This window comes from Stylophora pistillata, chromosome 7 (assembly GCF_964205215.1).
Source record: "Stylophora pistillata chromosome 7, jaStyPist1.2, whole genome shotgun sequence".
NCBI lineage: Eukaryota > Metazoa > Cnidaria > Anthozoa > Scleractinia > Pocilloporidae > Stylophora > Stylophora pistillata.
Genome location: NC_142525.1, coordinates 34,675,985 through 34,695,716, shown reverse-complemented (window position 1 = coordinate 34,695,716; position 19,732 = coordinate 34,675,985). Strand labels below are relative to the sequence as shown.

The window sequence follows — 19,732 nt, the reverse complement described above, 5'->3', positions numbered from 1 at the left end:
TACCTTAACCTATTAACATTGTTAGAGTAGTTATACGTGGCCAGGGTTTTGAATTAGGTAGATTAGCCGGTTAGGTATCTTCTTTTACGGTCAATTTAAATTCGCATTCTAGGCTGCATCTGGAGTTAATGCCTGGAAGCTGGAAATTGAGCTTTATAAAACTCAGACAGCCACTTTGTGAGAGGAGGTTTCGTGATGATCACTTGTTAAACAATGGCAGTACTCCAAAGAAGACGATTAACTACCTAGATCTTCTTGTGAGGGTCTTTCATATCCCGGCAAATGATGTCCACCGATGACATCTATAATGTCTTCTGCTTCCACAAGAAGCCCAGCTGCCATTAGTTCTTCATTTATCTTGCTGTATACATTTGCATCGTTATCAGAAACATTTACAGCATGGCACCTGCATTCAGATGAAAAATTCAAAGTTAGACAAATTATTCTTGTGGATGAACAATGAAGTGATCAGTAATAAGACTGAACGACTTTTGTCGTCGCTATCATTATTGCCCCTTCACTTTCATCATGATCCTCGTTATATTCAATATTCTTACGAGGTAAGTACAAATGTCGAAATAATATGTCAGGCTTCATTTAGATCATAATTGATTTGGTGCACCTGAGTTTGGGTGCCCTTTAAACACTACGCTTCACAACAATTAACTATGACCTAACGGATGTAATGACAATGATTAATAATGTTAATAATTACCTATGGAGAGACTAGTGCACTATCTAAAACAGTATAAAGATTATTATCACTTAGACTGTGTATACTTGCTTGCTGTAAAGTGAAACCTGCGTTACCACAAAAATCCTTCTCAATTTAGCTGACTATGCGTTAGACTTAGTTTGCAAGCTTAGAATAGATAGATCAGCAAATCAAGAGGATTTGTTAAGCATTTGGATCATAGTTTGATTTCAATGATGAACTCACTTGATCCATCATTTCCTGAAATGCTGTCAGGTAACCAAACAATCCTGTATATGAAGATCCTCCAACCTCTATCAGATATGGGGCTAGTCCTTGCTTACTTCTGAAAGGATTTGATCCAAGAGAAAAAAATTGAAAAGTATCTATACTCTGCTGAGAACCATTAACTCCCACGATCTGATTGTTAGTCCTCCCTTTAAGCTGCTACACATTTTCTTGTAAATTAGTGTCGGAAATTTTTGGTGTTAAATCAAGATAACAACATCTACCTGTCAGGATAACTTTAAGTATTTTCATTTCGCCTAGTTTTTCATTCGCCCAGTTAGCCCAATGGATAGTGCGCTGGACTGTTGTGCGGGAGGCCTGGCCGGACCAACATTCAAGGTCTTAAAATAATTCAGAAGAATTTGCTACCTTTCTATAGCTTCAAGAAATGATTAGATATCCTAGTCTTCTCGGATAGGGACGAATAAATGGAGGTTCCCGGGTTTCCTGCAGGGCTGGGGTAGGAGACGTTAATTTCCCACACACGAGATCACTGTGTGATGAATGTCCTCCCCAGGGGTGGGATGGGTGGGAAGGTGGACAAGCTCGAATGGTTCGTATGTTCCCTTCTATTCCTTCCCCACTGCAAATTAATGCAATGAAAATGGAATAAATTACCAAATTATCTGTTTGCTGGAGAAGGTATGGATATTACAGGGAGAGGTTACATGTTAATCCCCTCTGGGAGTTCAAAAGGGTTAATGTAGGGAAATTTTGGGGAGTTCATGTTTCTCAAGGAGTGAAAGGTTAGGTTGGGATGCAAGAAGACTCCCAATCCCTCATCAGGTATTACCAGTCACACTATGCCTGTGGATCAAAACCTTGATTTGAATAATACAATAGTTCTTAAAAACACAAATACAAATCTTCATTCTCATGTCTGAAGAAAAATGACATTCCATAAAAAGAAGCAAAGTTAGGAATGAAAGAGAGTAACTAACGTGCGAGCCTGCGAGCCGGAGCCGTTTTTTGCGAGCCTCGAGCCTCTTATTGCGAGCCACTGTTTTTTCTATATCTTTCCATTTTCTCTCCTCATTTTATTCTAGCAGTCTTTGGCTCCTCTCCAGAAAGCATTTGAAGGTGAAAATCTGAAAAAAAAAAAAAAATCAAACCAGACGCTCGAGGAGCGTTCACTCGGGCTTCATAGCAAACGCTTTACTTGAGAATTCACCACGCGTAAAATGTATTCGAAACTACAGAGCCGTAGCATTCACACAAAACACGAGTACAATTATAATATGCATCACGAGATCTGAATTTTTTTACCTTTAATGACACTGTAACATCATTATGTTCATGTACATTAGTCATATTGGAAAATTTTTTTCGTACATCACAGTCATCAAGAGTATTCATCATGTCTTCCAGTTAGCACTCGTAATTCCATGCAAAGAGCAAACCAACTTTCACGATCGCTTGCACAATAGTAATAGTGATTATGTACGAAATATCAAATCGTACATTTTAAGTATTGAACCCGATAGAAACCAACTACAGAAACAGGTATCTAACGGAAGAGCTAAGCTTAGATATTTAACATTACTATCCATGTTGCTTCTGTCAGTATCTCTATCCAATTTGCTGTTGTTAGCGCCACCTTCGAACAAAGTGTTCGTTTCAGCTTCATAGTTTGTTGTTAATCGGCTGTCACAGTTTTACCAGTATTTTCGTAGTTTGAGCGAAAACGCTCGACATTGTTTAGTGTGGGCCTACCACGAACGGTGTGTGCGAACGGTGTGACAGGAATCTTTGCCGTGCCACCTTCCCAAAACACGACATTTCGAAAATTGTGTTGTTTACAATCAGCGAACATAGGATATTAGAGACAAGTTGTCGCACTTTGATCCTCAGTTTCCGCGGTTTAAACAAGGAACGCCTGGGACCATGACCATAAAAAGGCATTATGTCCAGATTTGGATGTTACTTTCACGGGGCTCGCAAAAAATGGCTCCGGCTCGTCAAAAAAGGCTCGGGCTCGCAGGCTTGCATTACAACAACCCCCGGAATGAAACAAGAAGAAAAGACAATTAATTAAAGCTTTGTATTTTGTCAGTGGTCGTACTTCCCCATGGCTCCCACTGTTGAGGGGAGTCAGCGAAGAGATTTTGCCGGTTGGCCTTCTTAAGGGTATCGTAGGTAATGTTGTTTTTCAGAATGTCTAAATTGTTTCTAGCTTCTTTTTTTTTTTTTTTTTTTTTTAAGATATCTTGGTTTAATTCATTCAAAATGATTGGATTCCCTCCGAAATTCTCACTCCTTTGATTCAAAACAGTTATCAAAAGTTATCAAAATAATTTGACAAACCAGTTACCCACAATTTTTCTGCTATTTTCTCCATCATTGGCTTAAGGCCAGATTTATATTTCAACTCCGGAACAAGAATAATATTACTTCCAGCCATTCTGCTTATTAGAAGATTGCCTTTACATCCAACAGCGACTGTCTTCTACAAGAGAGAAAAAAACAAAAGGTTGGCTGCAGTCAGAGACGCAAATAATCACATATATCAACGTTGCTCATGTGAAAAGATACACTGTAAGAGCTAGTGGTGCTTGAGCTACAAATTATGTTAAGGAAAGGCATACTTAAAGTGATACCTGATCTGAACTTCTTAGCAGCAAGTAGCTATTTAAACCAAGTTGTTTTGCTGCAACTGCAGTAGTCCTACAATGATTGGAGGAGAGACCACCACACGTTATCACAGTGTCACACTTCTTATCTAAAGCATCAGCCAAAGTAAACTCCAATTTACGAACCTGTAATATAACAAGTTGAGTAATATCATCCTCATTTGATAAAAACTTTACCGAGACATACATATCTAAAGGCCCAGGTAATATACATGGTTCACTTGTGCAAACTCTTAAAGGGAAACATAACAAAAACAACAGCAATGTCACATATACAGTAAAAAAGCAATGAAAAGTCACTGTAATATAAGAAATGGAAACTTGTAATAAGAGAAAATGAAAACTTGAAACTTGTCAAGCTCAATATTTTTTTTTCCTATGGATTTTGGATATCCAGTGGAGTCAGTTGATTTACCAATTTGTCTTAAGCTTTTTGCAAAAACTAAGGCGTTTTCAAAACACCATGACTTACTTACACTTGTGAGGCTGTCTAAACTCAAGTGGTACAGCTTGATTCTGACAGAACGAAAGCATCACGATATTGACGTGGCATTTCCAGGTCTCAAAATTTGCACTCGTCCAAATATTTTACCAATGGAAGTCCAAGCCACATTGCAGAACTCAGAAAGCCAGGGAGATAAGCAGTGATAACATTTTATGAAATTTTTTCACCTCACTTCATCTTTAAAAGTAAGTAAATTAAGGGTTACAATTTGTGACATGTCTGCCAAACACAGGTGGGCGATTTGGCAGCTTTCTCTTCAAATTTGTTGACCATAATTTTGTTCACTTGTCATGGCAACCAAAATGGTTGCCTTCTGGAGTGCTGAGCTGATATTATCATGAAATGAACAACATTGCCTGATCTAATCCCACCTTATTTCCAGACAAGGTACATCCAGTTAGGTCATCCCTTTTGATGGATATCGAAAACTCCTTGGGGGCATTGGGAAGATTCCACGAATGGATTGGAGTGTTACGTTGTGCAAGCTACAAAATAGCAACAATCATATAATTTGAACGGGAGTAGAAATTTTCTCTCTGAGAAGAATGCAGCGCATTATTTCACCCAGCACTCATCTGTAACCGCTAAGTTAATCTGGCTTTCTGTGCTCTCTTAAGTGCCTCATCCGCTAAGAGATAGCGGTCCTCTTGACTTCCCGTCTAAAAAAGTTTTCTTTTTCTTCCACGAAAAGGGCAACTGCATACGACATGAGGAAACGAGGTACTAAAACCCGAAAGAGTAAAACGAAACGACCCAAACAAACAACCGAAACAAGCGAAACCGCCTAAACGACCAAAATGAAACGATTGAAACGAAATGAGCGCAACGACCACGGTGTTACGGGTCAGTCTTCATATTAGTTGTCTCGTTGAAATTAAGGTCGCCTCCTGATCTACCTCACGGGGAAATTCAACTGCTTTCGTGGTGGAAAAAAAAAATCAATCTCATGACAAGGCCTTTATATTTCAACGTCTTAGGTAGGGGAGAATATCTGAAGTGAAATCTATATTTTCGCGACATTTCATCCTCCACTCGTCCCGATCGTTGTAGTGGTTTTGTTTTGGCCGTTACAGTTGATTCGTTTTAGTCGTTTCGCCTTTTTCGTTTAGGTCGTTTCGTTTTGCTGTTTCGGGTTTTGGTACATGCCGGACAGGCCGAGCGCAATGCACTGAGTGAACGCATTGATTTGCGTTGTTTTGGATACCAGCGGGTTTATGCCAAATGGTGACCTCATGGGTGTACTGATATGCATTTTAAGGCCGAATTACGCCTGCATTTTTGAGAATTCTTTCTTTGAATATTTGATATATAACTTAAGGTCGGAGAAGGTTCTCCTCTAATTATTTTGGTATGGATAATTTCATTACTTTACCGGTGAACTGACTGAGTTCCGTGAACGGTATTATTGTAGTCACAGCGCGCTCGACAAAATTTGTGAATTTACACCACTGATCTTTGTCCACACGGCAAAAATCAATTTTGTCTTGTGGCGATACAAAAAAAAAGAATTCGAGAGCAATCAAACTACTTCTGAAACATTTTTCCTAAACCATTTTCATGGGCAACAAACAAAAGAAAACCTTTTCTGCGACGGAAAGTCGAGAGGACCACCCTTTTAAAAAACCAAAAACTTTTAATTGCCAAGAGTTGTTGACTTGAGCCTATAAACCTAACAAGATGTTAACCTCATGAAAAAACTCTAATATCCAAATCTGATTTCCTTTATATATATATAGATACTAATTGTGAATTGTAGCCAGCACTGTTAAAAAGGGCTCAATACACATTTGCTTAGAGCGGTATATATCATTAAGTGACAAGAAGGAAACACGCATGATTCGCTGCAACTCTGAGTTTCGTGCGTTAAGCACTCATCAGGCAGATGTAATGAAGAAACAATCCTATCTGCTAGTATATATTCTATTTACAATAAAAAGGTAAAAACAACAGGTAATTATGGCGTGATATTTACAATAGGTGAGAAAGGCGTAATATTTAGGTGAGAAAGGCAGTGGCTGCAACAATGGGAAGTAAAGTCTAAGAGCGTATGATAATACTGAATACAAAGACTATTACAATGAATATATGAAGTCCATATATTTTGAACTGCGGTATTAAATACGTATGATGCACGATCCTTCGCAGTAGATAGCGCTATTCATACAATAGCGAAAATCAGACCTGAAAAAAAAGAAAAAAAAAAAAATCAGGTCTGATTTTCGCTATTGCATAAATAGCGCTATCTACTGCGAAGGATCGTGCATCATACGTAAAACGACTATTGTAGTAAGATAGCGTCAGTAAATAAAATTTGTTTTCATGTTGGCACTTGGATATGAGTTCAGAAGTTCCAAGTGCCGACATGGAAACAAATGTTATCTAAGGAACAACTGACGCTATCCTACTACAATAGTCTTTGTAATTTAATTGTAACTTCAATCCAATTCGTATGACGCACGATCCTCGCAGTAGAAAGCGCTATTTATGCAACAGCGAAAATCGGACCTAAAAAAAATCAGGCCTGTACGGGATTCGAACCACTGACCTCTGCGATACTATCTAATACCGCAGTTCAAAATATATGAACTTCATATATAAATTGTATCTGATTTATCATCACGGGATTATTACGAATCAACTTAACGGCCTGCTCCCAGTTGGCTTGTTAGCTCAATTGGTAGAGCGCTGCACTAGTATCGCAGAGGTCAGTGGTTCGAATCCCGTACAGGCCTGATTTATTTCAGGTCTGATTTTCGCTCTTACATAAATAGCGCTCTCTACTGCGAGGATCGTGCATCATACGTAACTAATACCGCAGTTCAAAATATATGAACTTCATATATACATTGTATCAATCCAATTCGTCGCTTACGCGATGCGAAAAAACCTATCCTTTGGAGTACAAATACCGCGTGATATTTGTACTCGTCTTGGGCGTTATTTGTACTCTACGAGGTGTAGTTGGATAATAAAGGATAATATTTTTAAATGTAAGATCGAACTATGGAGCCATCCTCTCACATTAACCATTCCTTAATTATTCGTGTTGTCTTACCTTGATCGAATACTTTGGAATGTTTTTCAGGGATGAAGCCCACTTAGGTGGCTCATATACATGAAGCTGTGCAAGATCATGTGCGTTCATTTCTGAGGAACTAAACTGAGAGAGGCTTAATTTGACAAGGTGAATGGTGTCCTCTGACTAAGGAAAACTGGCGAAGAGTTCTATAAAACCCTCTTAAACAAAGCATTAGTTATGAAGAGAAACGATTATTTTTGCCATTGTTTTACGCTTCATCAAGCAAACGAATGCATAATGAGAAAGGGGTCACGTAAAAATTTTGTTCTAACCTTGCGTGTCATACGTTCTGGCCTTGCGTGCCAAGGCCTTTTTATCAGTTAACCGGCTGATAAACCACGGGCGATGTTGGGAGAACACTCAAAAACTTTAAGAAGATATGCAAAATAAAGGCACAAGCTATACACCACTCTCATAAATGGCTGCCGGATTAATATTCTTTTGCTTAAATTTAAATTAGCCCTTCTGGCCTCGCTTGAGATACTGTATTCTTTTGAATTTTGTACTGGAGAATGAGGCCAGAAGGGCTAATTTAAATTTCAACAAATGAATAGTAATCCGACAGCCATTTATGAAAGTGGTCTATAAAGTGCTTCCGAAGAATACCTCAATTTGGTGGGAGAAAACGTGTTTTTTTTTTTGCCAGAAATGGCCTACCACTACGATTAAGATCTGATGATCTTTAGCGTGCCCTGTGGTGTTGTTTTGATGCAAAACTAAAGTTGGGAATTTATCGCGACAAAATAAGACGGCAGACCCATAATCTAAACTTAAGGTGAACTCAACAAAGACATCTGTCAGGAATTTCTACTTGAGCATTAGATCAACTATCTCTGAGTTGAACTTTGTTTACATGTCGTGGTGACATGATCTTGCTTGAATAACAATAGGTGGTTTGCACGTTACGTCATTGCCGCAATGTTGGTGGACGTAAACAATAGATATCTCATTAGCTTCTTTTGTTCGTCCACCAGCATTTGTTCCTTTCACCATTGTTACCTGTGTCCCTAGAGATAAGTTGTAAACCACCTATTTCAAAGGAAAAATGAAGAACATGCAGGCATGATTTTTTTTTCTACGCAAAGATGATTAGCTTACACACCAGTTTTTTTGTGCCTACGTGTGTTAGTTTCTGTTCTCCTTTTAGTCTTTCTTAGCTTTATCTTTGATTTCATGCGTGTTTCATCCCCAAGCCATGCTAATCTGAGAAAATATCAATAACTCGACTAGGCCTACCCTGGGGCCCTAAGTCACCGTAACTTTGGGCGACTTAATTTGGGCGATTTAAGACGACTTAAGCGGAATTGGCATAATAAAACATTGCGACTTTAGACGATTTAAGGCGACTTAAAGCGATTTTGACTGAAGGGATAAAATCAAAGTTAGCAACAGTCTCTCCATAAACCTTAAAAATAATTACAGAATCCCTTACAATAAACACAATAGGATTAAAGTGGGGTGAGTCAATTAGGAAGGGTGGAACCTTTATAACATTGCGTAACCAATAGCGACTTAAGGCAACTTTAGGCGACTAAAGGAACCTTAAGGTCCCAGAGCAGGCCTTCAACTGATCAGTTATAATCTCGTCTCTATCCCCGGCCTGTCAAACGACCATTGTTACAAACTCTGTTCTAACCAAGTCCTCCTTTTGTCACAATTTAATTATCAGCATCGACAAGAGCTGTTCATTCTGGCTCTTCTGCATCAACACCACACTGCTTTTTGACTGCAGTACTCTAAGTACGTAAGCAACAGTAGGCACATGCAGTCATAGATTGCCTTTTATTTGAAGAATAGCTGTTTCTATAGTTTGTCTTTAAGTTTCGCATGCTTCGCACGCCTCGCATGCTGTGGTGGGCAATTCAAGCAAGAAAGCTTGATGAAACCGTACCAGTTAGAGAAAAGAGGACCGGAATCGGCGAAGTTGGCTGACTAAAATAGTCCGGAATTTTTGCAATACATGGAGTAGGCTTTCCTAAAATAGTGAAACAAATTTTCCTTGCCGAAGGGTAACTAACTTTATTGAAAATTCCAAAAACCAGGCTTAAGTATGAGAAGAGATCTAACTTTCCTTCAAAAATAAGCAGCAATCATTCATTACTGAAGCAGCTCATTGAAGATACACGTCTTCCGTGTGTGTGAGCGTTTTTGTGTCCGAATTAAGGACAAAAAGTTGTAAACTTAAAGGATTAAAAATCTTGGGTTTAAAATTCAGGTGTTCCGAATCTATTCTTTGCCTTATTAAAGGCGTTAAGACGTAAAGACAAAGAAAAAAGTATTTCTAAAAATTCGTTTTTATGTGAATAGCCATGGCTAACACATCGCTTAAGCCTCCTTGACATGTCCAGCAAACAGGGGTCACTACGTCTGGGATGGGATTAATTTTTTTTTCAGACGGCTGGATCATTGCACCATAGTTACAAACTATATCCAATGACAACTACTTATCATGACTTAATGGCTTTTTTAACTAATTACATTCAGATCGGTAGAGGATCATTGATGTCTCGCCAGCAGAGAATCTCACTGTTATATTGTGTGCCTCGTGAACTTGTTAGTACAGAATCAATTTTGCCATCAAATAAACCAAAACATCCACCTAATAAAACAAAACAAAAAACAAAAACAAAAAACATTTCTAAAGCATTGAAAATAGTAATACGACAGATTACCTCCGTCAGTTCATTTGGAATTGTGTTTTGTAGTTGATCCGCCGTTTCCATGAAACCTCACGTTTAACCCCCATTAGCGCATCCCCTCGAAAAATATCCTTTCTACGGAGCTACTCGTCACAGGCAAATTGTCAAGGAGTCTGATTGAGTGGTCTGGAAGGGAAGAAGGAGGAAATGGAACAGGCTATGACAACCAACCCAGGATAGGAAACAGTTACTCCCAATATGGTCGTTGCAAGCTCCAGGAACCTGAATAAGTTCTTGCAAACATGCATGTTCATCTACAGTCAGTCTCACTAAAGAAGTAATTTGTTTAGGCGGCCAAGTCAGTAGCGCACAAAAATTTCACATACCAGTATGAATATAGAGTATCCTATTTCCTTGAAATCTTTCGGGATTGTTGTTCATTTCAGCCAGCATTCCTCTGACTGCCTTTATATTGTACACTGGGTCAATGAACACTCCTGTAGAACTGGAAATCTCTAAAACGTATTCTACAACAAACGTTTTTGAATATTACATTAATAGAATACAAAAAAAATCGAAAATAATTATATTGGAATAGTGGAACAACATTTGCACCACAACAGTCTGAATAAAAATGTTCAGAATACTTTTAAATAGCCAGAGTTTTGAACTAGGTAGGCTCAGGTCTTATGTTCTACGGTCAATCTAAATTCACCTTCTAGGCTGGTCATCTGGAGTTAATGTTAGGAGCTGGAAAACAGAGGCTTTTAAAACTCAAACAAGGGCTTTGTAAGGAGATCATGGTTTCATGGTACAGCAATCACTACTTCTTAAACAATGGTGCATTAGAGAGGAAATGTAACTACCGAGATCTTCTTGCGTGGGTCTTCCATATCCTGGCAAATGATGTCCACCAATGACATCTATTATGTCTTCTGCTTGTACAGGGAGCCCAGCAGCTTGAAGTTCTTCATTTATCTTGCTGTATACATATGCATCATCATCATACACATTTACCGCGTGGCATCTACAATCACATAAGAAAATCAAATTTAGGCAAGTTAAAGTCTTGTGGATGAAGAGCAAAGTGTAATACTCCCACAGAAAGTATCAGGATAATAACACTGAATGATTTCTGTCATCACTAAGAACCTTAAGCAGTCAGGACGGCAACGCCAAGGAAGACATCAATTGAAAAATGAATTTCTACTTTTAATTAGAATTTCAAAAGTGGCTACATGTGTTTACCCTCTCATACGGCGCCACACCTCAACTTCAGCATAATGTTTAAGAGTAGCGTTGATTTACAAATGGAAATTAAAATTATTTGTCATCGCGGTTTCCGTTCGCAGACGACGCAAATTTGGGTGATTCCACGTTGTTGTTTTGCAAAGGACAGCTAGGAAATGTACAGCTAGGAAATGTACAAAGGTTTAAAACGCATGTGCTGAGCTATTGTTCTGCCAGTTAGATCTTTTGTTTTTTCACGTCCTCGTTGCCGTCACCGTCATGGTTTGCTTTAGCTCCCTACTATCATCATTAAACCATCACTATCATTAGCCTCCTTGTCATATTCACTGTTCTTACTGAGTAGGAACATAAAGCTTCTACTATGTCACAAAATATATATGGCAGGCTTGCATTGATTAATTTCACAGTATGTTGCACCAGTTTGGGTGCTCCTTAATGATGGAGCTAAAAACCATTAGAATACCTATGATACGTAAGAAATATTTTCATGTTTTACTGGTCTGTGGTGAGAGTACACTCTCTAAAACAACATAGTATAAAGACAGTATTATTTATCTATGAACAATTTGAGTATAAATACTTTGATCCATTTGAAACAAATAAATGATCCTCATGAATACTACAGCAGCTACAAGTTTATAACTACACTATAAAAAATTCAAGGCTCACTTGAGTTTTGAACCTGTCAGATAATTAGCTATGGCAATTCCGGCTGCAGTTCCTCCACTGCCAACTGTCAATACAATATCATCAAAATCCACCAGCAGATTCTTAAAAGGAAAAGAAAATGTGTTCACTTCCAGCCATCAAAATACAATCAGTTTCCTGAGGGCTACATAATATTGATCAAGGATTCATTGCTATGTAACAGTAGCTTCTCATGCAAACCTCCGATCCCCTAGCATTTGATTATTCAGTTTTCAAAGTGTAAAAGGCTATAACCATGAAATTTTGGGTTAGACCTGGGGGAGACACACGCTTAACCCTGACTATCAGTGACCAAGACAGAAATTCTCCTTACAAAATCAATACAATATCAAGCAGACAAGTGATGAGAATAAAGAAAAATATCAATTAGGGGATAGCTAGTTTATCCATTACCAAATTCTCTGAACTTATGTCAAAAGAATTGTGTGGCAGAGAGTAAGGAGGATTACTATCAACATCTCGGGGAAGATACATGCTTAAATTCCGTAAAAATATTGAGAAATATGAACAAAAAGAATCATTTCAAGGAAATTCCAAGACTTTTTGTGTATCATTTTGATCAGTTAATTAGAGGCTTATGATTATGTATTAAACTGATTAAAGTGAAACTGCATTACGACTAAAATTGTCTCTAGATAAGGCTCAACTTAGGGTTACTGGCCAAGGTTATAGGCTTATATTAGCCAAGTCCATCAATAACTTGAGGAGAAATTTAATTGTCAAGCATTTGCACCATAGTCTGATTTAAATGATCAACTCACTTGATCCATCATTTCTTGAAATGCTGTCAGGTAACCAAACAATCCTGTATATGAAGATCCTCCAACCTCAACCAGGTATGGGGCTGAACCTTGCTGACGTCTGAAAACATTTGATCCAAGATAAAATCATTAACGAGTATCTACTCTGCAGTGAAACCTGTTACCCCCCAAGATCTGATTGTTAATTCTCCCTTCTACCCTGCAACACATTTGTGACAATTTCTCATTAGATCAAGATAAAACTTCTACCTGGTAAGTTTAAGTTAATTCTCAGTGTATGTTTGCTGGATAAGGTACGAATATTATAGGGAATAGTTAAATGTTAATCACTTCTGGGAGTTAAAGAGTTAATGCAAAGAAAATTTCATGGAGTTCATGATTTCCTGAGAGTGAAAAGTAACTAATAGCAAGACTGGTATAAAACCACACTCCCAATCCCTTGGGCATACCAGTCACATTATGCCTGTGGATGAAATAAATACACTGGTTCAGACATACACAATTACAAATATTAATTGTCAAGTCTAAGAACAAATGAAATATGTACTGTGATAAAAAAAAAGGATGTATAACAATGAAAAGAGAAAACTAAAGCTTTGTAGTTTGTAAATGATCCTCCTTTCCCCAAGGATTGCATTGTTCAAAGGAGTCGGCAGAGGGGAGGTTTTGTCAGTTAGCCTTTTGGGGCATCTTATATTAAGCTTTTCAGAGTGTCTTAACTATCAATTAGTATATCTTTGTAAATCTTTTAGTTTAATTCATCCAAAATGATTGGAATCTCTCCGAAAATCTCACACCTTTGACTCAAAACAGTATAATTATCAAATGAGTCAAAATAATTTGACCAAATCATTCACCTACAATTTTTCTGCCATTTTCTCCATCATTGGCTTGAGGCCAGATTTATATTTCAACTCTGGAACAAGAATAATATTACTTCCAGCCATTCTGCTTAACAGACGATTGCCTTTATATCCAACATTGACTGTCTCCTACAAGGACAAAAAAAAGAAAGGTGGCTGCAGTCAGAGAGTTGGCAATAATGCAAATATTGATGTTCTTCATGTGTATATAAAGATACTTTGTGAGAGCAAATTGCATTTGAGCTGCAAATTATGATAAGGAAAAGTATACTTGAAGTGATACCTGGTTTGAACTTCTTAGCAGCAAGTAACAATTCAAACCAAGTTGTTTTGCTGCAACTGCAGTAGTCCTACAATGATTGGAAGGGAGACCACCACACGTTATCACTGTGTCACACTTCTTATCTAAGGCATCAGCCAAAGTGAACTCCAATTTACGAACCTGTAATGTAACAATTAAAAGCAATTAAGATACTTATATTCATACTTAATCGAAATAGATAGCCACTTTAGTACAATGTACATATAAAAGCTTATGTGTAGTTTGATCACTTGTGCAAACTCTCAGAGAGAAAGATAGGAAATAAACAGCAGTGCCACACAATATAATAAAAATAAATGAAAAGTTCATAAATGTATACTAATGGAAACAAAAGCAGAGTTAAGGAAAACTGACACTTTTGAAGGTCTTGTGTTCATTTGATTTTGTCTAGCCCTATCCACTGCAGTGTTAATTTAGCAATTTTTCTTGAGCTCTGCTGTAAAACTTAAACATTTTAAAAACACCCTGACTTATTATTGTTTGTGGCTGTCTAAAACTCGAGTGAGGCAGCTTGATTATCATTGCAATTTTGACAGCAATATTGGGATGGCATTTCAGGTCGCACATTTGTCTATGTTTTTTCATTTCATGTCGCAAATTATGGTAAGCCATTCCCAGATATTTGACCACTAGTACTATATAGAAAAACATGTTGGCAACTGCTTTTGAAAGTTCAATAGCATACATCATAAATTGCAGACAGCCTGAAGGGGGATGAGAATTGATAACATTTTAACAAAATTGTTCACCTTAATTCATTTTAAAAAGTACTGGCAAGTTAAGGGTTACAGTTTGTGACATGACTGCCAAACACAGGTAGACAATTTAGCAATTTTCACTGCAAAAGTTTCAAATTTTGTTTACTTGCCAAGGAAAGCATTCGGTGCTGGTCTGAAAATATTAATATTGTAAAATTAAATCAACAACAATGGCTGGTTTATGATCACACCTTATTTCCAGACAAAGCACATCCAGTCAGGTCATCTCTTTTGATGAATATCGAAAACTCCTTCGGGGCATCAGGAAGATTCCATGAATGGATTGGAGTGTTACGTTGTGCAAGCTACAAAATAGAAACATTTGCAATATAGAACACAGGTCAGGTGTTGTGCTGAGAGGAATACAACACAATATTTGACCCAGGACTCATCTGCAACCTCTTAATTGACTTGTCTTTCAGTGCTCTATTAACCAAAAACATTGACTTGAGCCTAAATGCTGAAAATTCATGACATACAAGATCTTACCTCATAACCGCATTCTAATGTAATGAGATATCTCTATGCCTACAGTTCCCTAATGATCCACTGCCACACCACTCACGCACAACACAATGAAGAAACAAGACAATGAATCTGTTTGTTTATCTTTAATGAGAGAATGTGCTGCCACTGAGGGCTCAGAGAAAGCCTCAGAGGTAGGTAAAGGAGAGTAATAATAAAACTGAAACATCAAACCAACAAAGCGAAGTGATCATATGTCAGCCCTCATCAATTTAAACTTTCATATTTCAATTTGAACAATTTCCTCGGTGTAAAACCCTGTGAAGCTCACAAGTGACGTAAACAAAAGACAACAAAACATTATAAAAAATAGCGCACAGCAAAATAATACCTCATATGAAACAAAGAAAACCTCGTATATATGCACGATCCTTCGCAGTAAAGCACTATTTGAGCAATAGTGAAAATCAGACCTGAAAAAAAATTTCAGGCCTGTACGGGATTCGAACCACTGACCTCTGCGATACTAGTGCAGCGCTCTACCAATTGAGCTAACAAGCCAACTGGGAGCAGGCCATCAAATTAATTCGACATAAACCCGTAGATGATAAATCAAACAACAACAAACATATGAAACATATGTATGAACTGCGGTTATGAAACGTATATATGCACGATCCTTCGCAGTAAAGCACTATTTGAGCAATAGTGAAATCAGGTCTGATTTTCAGGTCTGATTTTCACTATTGCCCAAATAGTGCTTTATTGCGAAGGATCGTGCATATATACGTTTCATAACCGCAGTTCATACATGTTTCATATGTTTGTTGTTGTTTGATTTATCATCTACGGGTTTATGTCGAATTAATTTGATGACCTGCTCCCAGTTGGCTTGTTAGCTCAATTGGTAGAGCGCTGCACTAGTATCGCAGAGGTCAGTGGTTCGAATTCCGTACAGGCCTGAAATTTTATTTTTTCAGGTCTGATTTTCACTATTGCTCAAATAGCGCTTTACTGCGAAGGATCGTGCATATATACGTTTCATAACCGCAGTTCATACATATGTTTCATATTTTTATTGTTGTTTGATTTATCATCTACGGGTTTATGTCGAATTAATTTGATGGCCTGCTCCCAGTTGGCTTGTTAGCTCAATTAGTAGAGCGCTGCACTAGTATCGCAGAGGTCAGTGGTTCGAATCCCGTACAGGCCTGAAATTTTTTTCAGGTCTGATTTTCACTATTGCTCAAATAGTGCTTTACTGCTAAGGATCGTGCATATATACGTTTCATAACCGCAGTTCATACATATGTTTCATATGTTTGTTGTTGTTTAAAGAAAACCTCGTCAGGTTTTTACACCGAGGATCACCCAACAATTTGATTTGTGTTCATGTTGTCTTACCTTGATGGAATATTTTGGAATGCTTTTCAGGGATGAAGCCCAGTTAGGTGGTTCATACTTATGAAGCTGTGCACGATTATTTCTGTTCATGTCCGAGAAACTGAGAGAGAAGTTGACAAGATGTATGGTGTCTTCATACTGTCAATTCAGGTTCAGGCTTGCCACCTTAAATATCTGTGGTTTCGGGTTTCTATGGTAATGGTTCCTGTGGCATTTACATAGCCGTTATTACGAATGGAGTTCAAATATATATATTGCCTCTAGAAGTCTTCCAAAAAAATCAGCTCCGAATAAAGATTAATAGTTCATTATTTGTTTGGAAGTATTTTTTTCTGCCAGGAAGCCTGAAGAGTGACTACTAGGAACAGATTCTAGAGGCAATATATTTGAACTACATTCGTAACGTCTATGTAAATGCCACAGGAACCATTACCATGGGATGGTAAGCCTCTGCCTTAATAAAAGGGTCTCTCTCGGTTTAACATCACTGTGATTGACGCCAGTTGATGACATTGATTACACGGTAATATTCGTGAAGGATCCGTAAAGGGTGGTTAATCCTTCCGAGATGGCTGAGAATAAATTTAATACTGCAACTGGCAGTAATACATCGCAATCTGATTGACCAATTTGCCGATGTCGGTAAGGCTGATTTTTCAGTCCGATTGTTTTCGACGCGGTGCCTTTGTTAAATGCGAGGTCAATCGTTCTAGTCATTTTCTCCTCTGGTTTCACCTTGGAAGGTCACGTTCGATCTCTTAATTCTGTGGGGATTAGTGGAGTTTACTTGGGACGAACAGACGAATGAAGAGAGGGTGTCTCGCAAACACAGACCTCGAAAACGCAAACCTCGAGAGCGCAGACCCCGAAAATTTTGTTTTCGACATTTTGAAGAGACCGTGGTTGAGGAGTGATTTTTGTTTGGTGAGGGAGACTCAAATCTGAAGATCATAGCGAAGGAGGAGAAGATATTACAAAATCTGCGGCATCCTAAGCTTCCTAAACTGGTTGCTACTGTCAATCAGTCTTGATGTTCAGGTTTCAGATCTCCTCGAATTATTGCATTGCCTCGATAGAATACAAGCAGGCGAAGCCTTTCAATATTTTTTACCGCTTTTTCCCAAAGCAGCAACTGATATCGCCGATCGAGGTACTTGAATTTTTGCCTTCATGGATCGAGTGTGATACACCGCGACGTGAAACCAAGGAATGTCTTCTGGGGTTTCCTGGAAGAATATGATCACCGGATCACCGGATCAAGGATCAGTTCAAAATAAATCAAATAAATTAAATAAATCAATAGGCACGATTGATTGCTCATCTGCGTGACTCAGTCAAGATCTCCCGTATGCTAAAGCGAAAATAAGAGAAAATACTAAATACTGAAAAAGCCATTCCACTTTTTGGAAGTGTCAATTTTCGCCTACCGACTATTAGGACTGCTATTTGAAGACTGACAGCTACAGAGCGGGTTTTCTTGTGCATATGCTATATTCACATGAAATTTCTAAATTATCCTGAGGGGGCAACAGGTCGAAAATCTCATAAACACACACTGGAAAATTGAATCAATTCTTAGTCTTATGTGACTTTTTTTTTAAGAAAGTACCTGACAACTAACGAGGACGAATTGTTTTTTCTTTTTTCTTTCATCAGTAAGCAGAGCAAGCAAAAAATTTATTCCCACACTTTTGATCACTTCTGACAAAATAAAGAACCTTGACGTTTGCCGATTCTCTGTTTCTCGATAGCACTGAGAAATTTGTAGAGATTGCCAATGGACGACAAAATCGTCATTATTTTCCAATTCTTTGCATTTTCACCCTAGTATTAGTTGATCTTACAAATAAATAAAGGCTGATAGTTTCGAAAGAAACTGTTTGGGGCTGCGTCGGGGGAAGTAACGAAATAATTTGGATATATCAACAAAGTTGAAGTGGTAAATTGGCCACCGTAACGATTACAAAAGCTGACGTTTCGAGCGTTAGCCCTTCGCTCCGACGATCTTACAAATAATTCCCAGTCGCTAAAAGCGGCTTCGTGTTTTAAAATTGCACCGGAAGTCAGGGACACAATCACCTTTAATCTTTTAATCATTCGTATACTCCCAAGACAGCAAAAAAAGCTATGCTATACCAAAAATATGTGACGAATCCGCGCCACAAAGGTGGGCGCCCTCCAACATAAACAAAACACGAAACATTAACAAGCCCGAGAAGACACGCCACAACACAACTAAACGTAGGCTAAGAAATATTTATTACTCTAAGTAAGAAAATATAGTAATTAACAATTACAAACAGCAAAAAAAAAAAATAAATAAATAAGACAACAACAATAAACTCAATTATTTACCCCAATTACAATAATAAGATAAAACTAAATTGCTAAGTTTTTTACCTAAATTACTTAACAAGAGTTTACTAGAACGTAATAGTTTAAAACTAGAATGCGCCAACTATATTTAAAAGAGTATTATTAAGATTACCGTGCGCCTTCAGGCGTGTCTCGCGTGCAAGCGATGTAGCGCGTCCGGTTTAAACTGTAGACATCTAAACCCCATATCAAATTAAAGCTTATAGGATTGGCTATTAGACTATACCAAAAATTTTGAAAAAAAATTAATTGTCGAATTTTTCGCGACTTCTAATTGCGAGCGCCCGTATCACTTTTTAAGAGCTACAAGTCAAAGAGAATTTTTTCGATTGCTCTCAAATCTTGACAGTGGCTAGTTTTACATATAAACAACAAAATGTGTCTCCGAATTTTTTATTTCTTAAGACCTTTTTTTCAAGAGCGATTTTTGTACGATCACTCCACATCTTTTTAATCCTATTTCAAAAATTTTCAGTAACTTTTCACTGAAATTGAATATAACAAATCGCAGACACGTTTTTTAGCGCTTTGGCCTCGGAAACGGAGGAACACAGTAATCGAAAAACAAAATTCGCTTGAACATGTAACGTTCAAAAGGTGATTCTGGCGCTCGCATTTAGAAGTCGCGAAAAATTCGACAACTAATTTTTTTTCAAAATTTTTGGTATAGTCTGATAGCCAGTCCTATAAGCTTTAATTTGATATGGGGTTTAGATGTCTACAGTTTAAACCGGACGCGCTACATCGCTTGCACGCGAGACACACCTGAAGATGCACAGTAACCTTAAGATAAAAAGTGGTGTCAACAGGAGACACGCAAGCTTTGAGCAGAGATTGCAGTTACAAGAACGTGAGCTGCAGATGCTAGAACTACAGAGGAAAATTAATCAGGAACACAGAAAAATTAGGGAGTTGGAAAGGGAGGTGGAGAGAGAAAGGCGTCAGGCTGAAAGGGAGTTAGGGAGGGAGAGAAAGGAGTTTGAAACTCA

At 38.0% G+C, this 19,732-nt stretch overlaps 2 protein-coding genes across 3 annotated transcripts; both read right to left on the bottom strand.

Annotated features, from left to right (window-relative positions):
• Positions 1 to 265: 265 nt before the first annotated feature.
• On the bottom strand, positions 266 to 9,969 carry LOC111328685 (uncharacterized). Its single transcript, XM_088726984.1, has 7 exons — positions 9,869 to 9,969; positions 7,173 to 7,272; positions 4,489 to 4,602; positions 3,580 to 3,738; positions 3,298 to 3,428; positions 941 to 1,040; positions 266 to 406 (listed from the first exon to the last, which is right to left on the bottom strand). The coding sequence occupies exons 2-7, from the start codon at positions 7,260 to 7,262 to the stop codon at positions 383 to 385; spliced, it is 618 nt and encodes a 205-aa protein (XP_088583110.1). The 5' UTR covers positions 7,263 to 7,272; positions 9,869 to 9,969; the 3' UTR covers positions 266 to 382.
• On the bottom strand, positions 9,190 to 16,803 carry LOC111328686 (uncharacterized). 2 transcript variants are annotated; one of them, XM_022933169.2, is made up of 9 exons: positions 16,368 to 16,782; positions 14,690 to 14,803; positions 13,702 to 13,860; positions 13,417 to 13,547; positions 12,556 to 12,655; positions 11,756 to 11,856; positions 10,702 to 10,862; positions 10,222 to 10,362; positions 9,190 to 9,795 (listed from the first exon to the last, which is right to left on the bottom strand). In XM_022933169.2, exons 1-9 carry the CDS (start codon positions 16,455 to 16,457, stop codon positions 9,677 to 9,679), a joined length of 1,116 nt encoding a protein of 371 aa, XP_022788904.2. In that variant the 5' UTR covers positions 16,458 to 16,782; the 3' UTR covers positions 9,190 to 9,676. The 2 variants fall into 2 exon arrangements, with proteins under 2 accessions (XP_022788904.2, XP_088583109.1); XM_088726983.1 differs by lacking the exon at positions 9,190 to 9,795 and adding an exon at positions 9,884 to 10,021 and having other exon boundaries at positions 16,368 to 16,803.
• Positions 16,804 to 19,732: the final 2,929 nt, after the last annotated feature.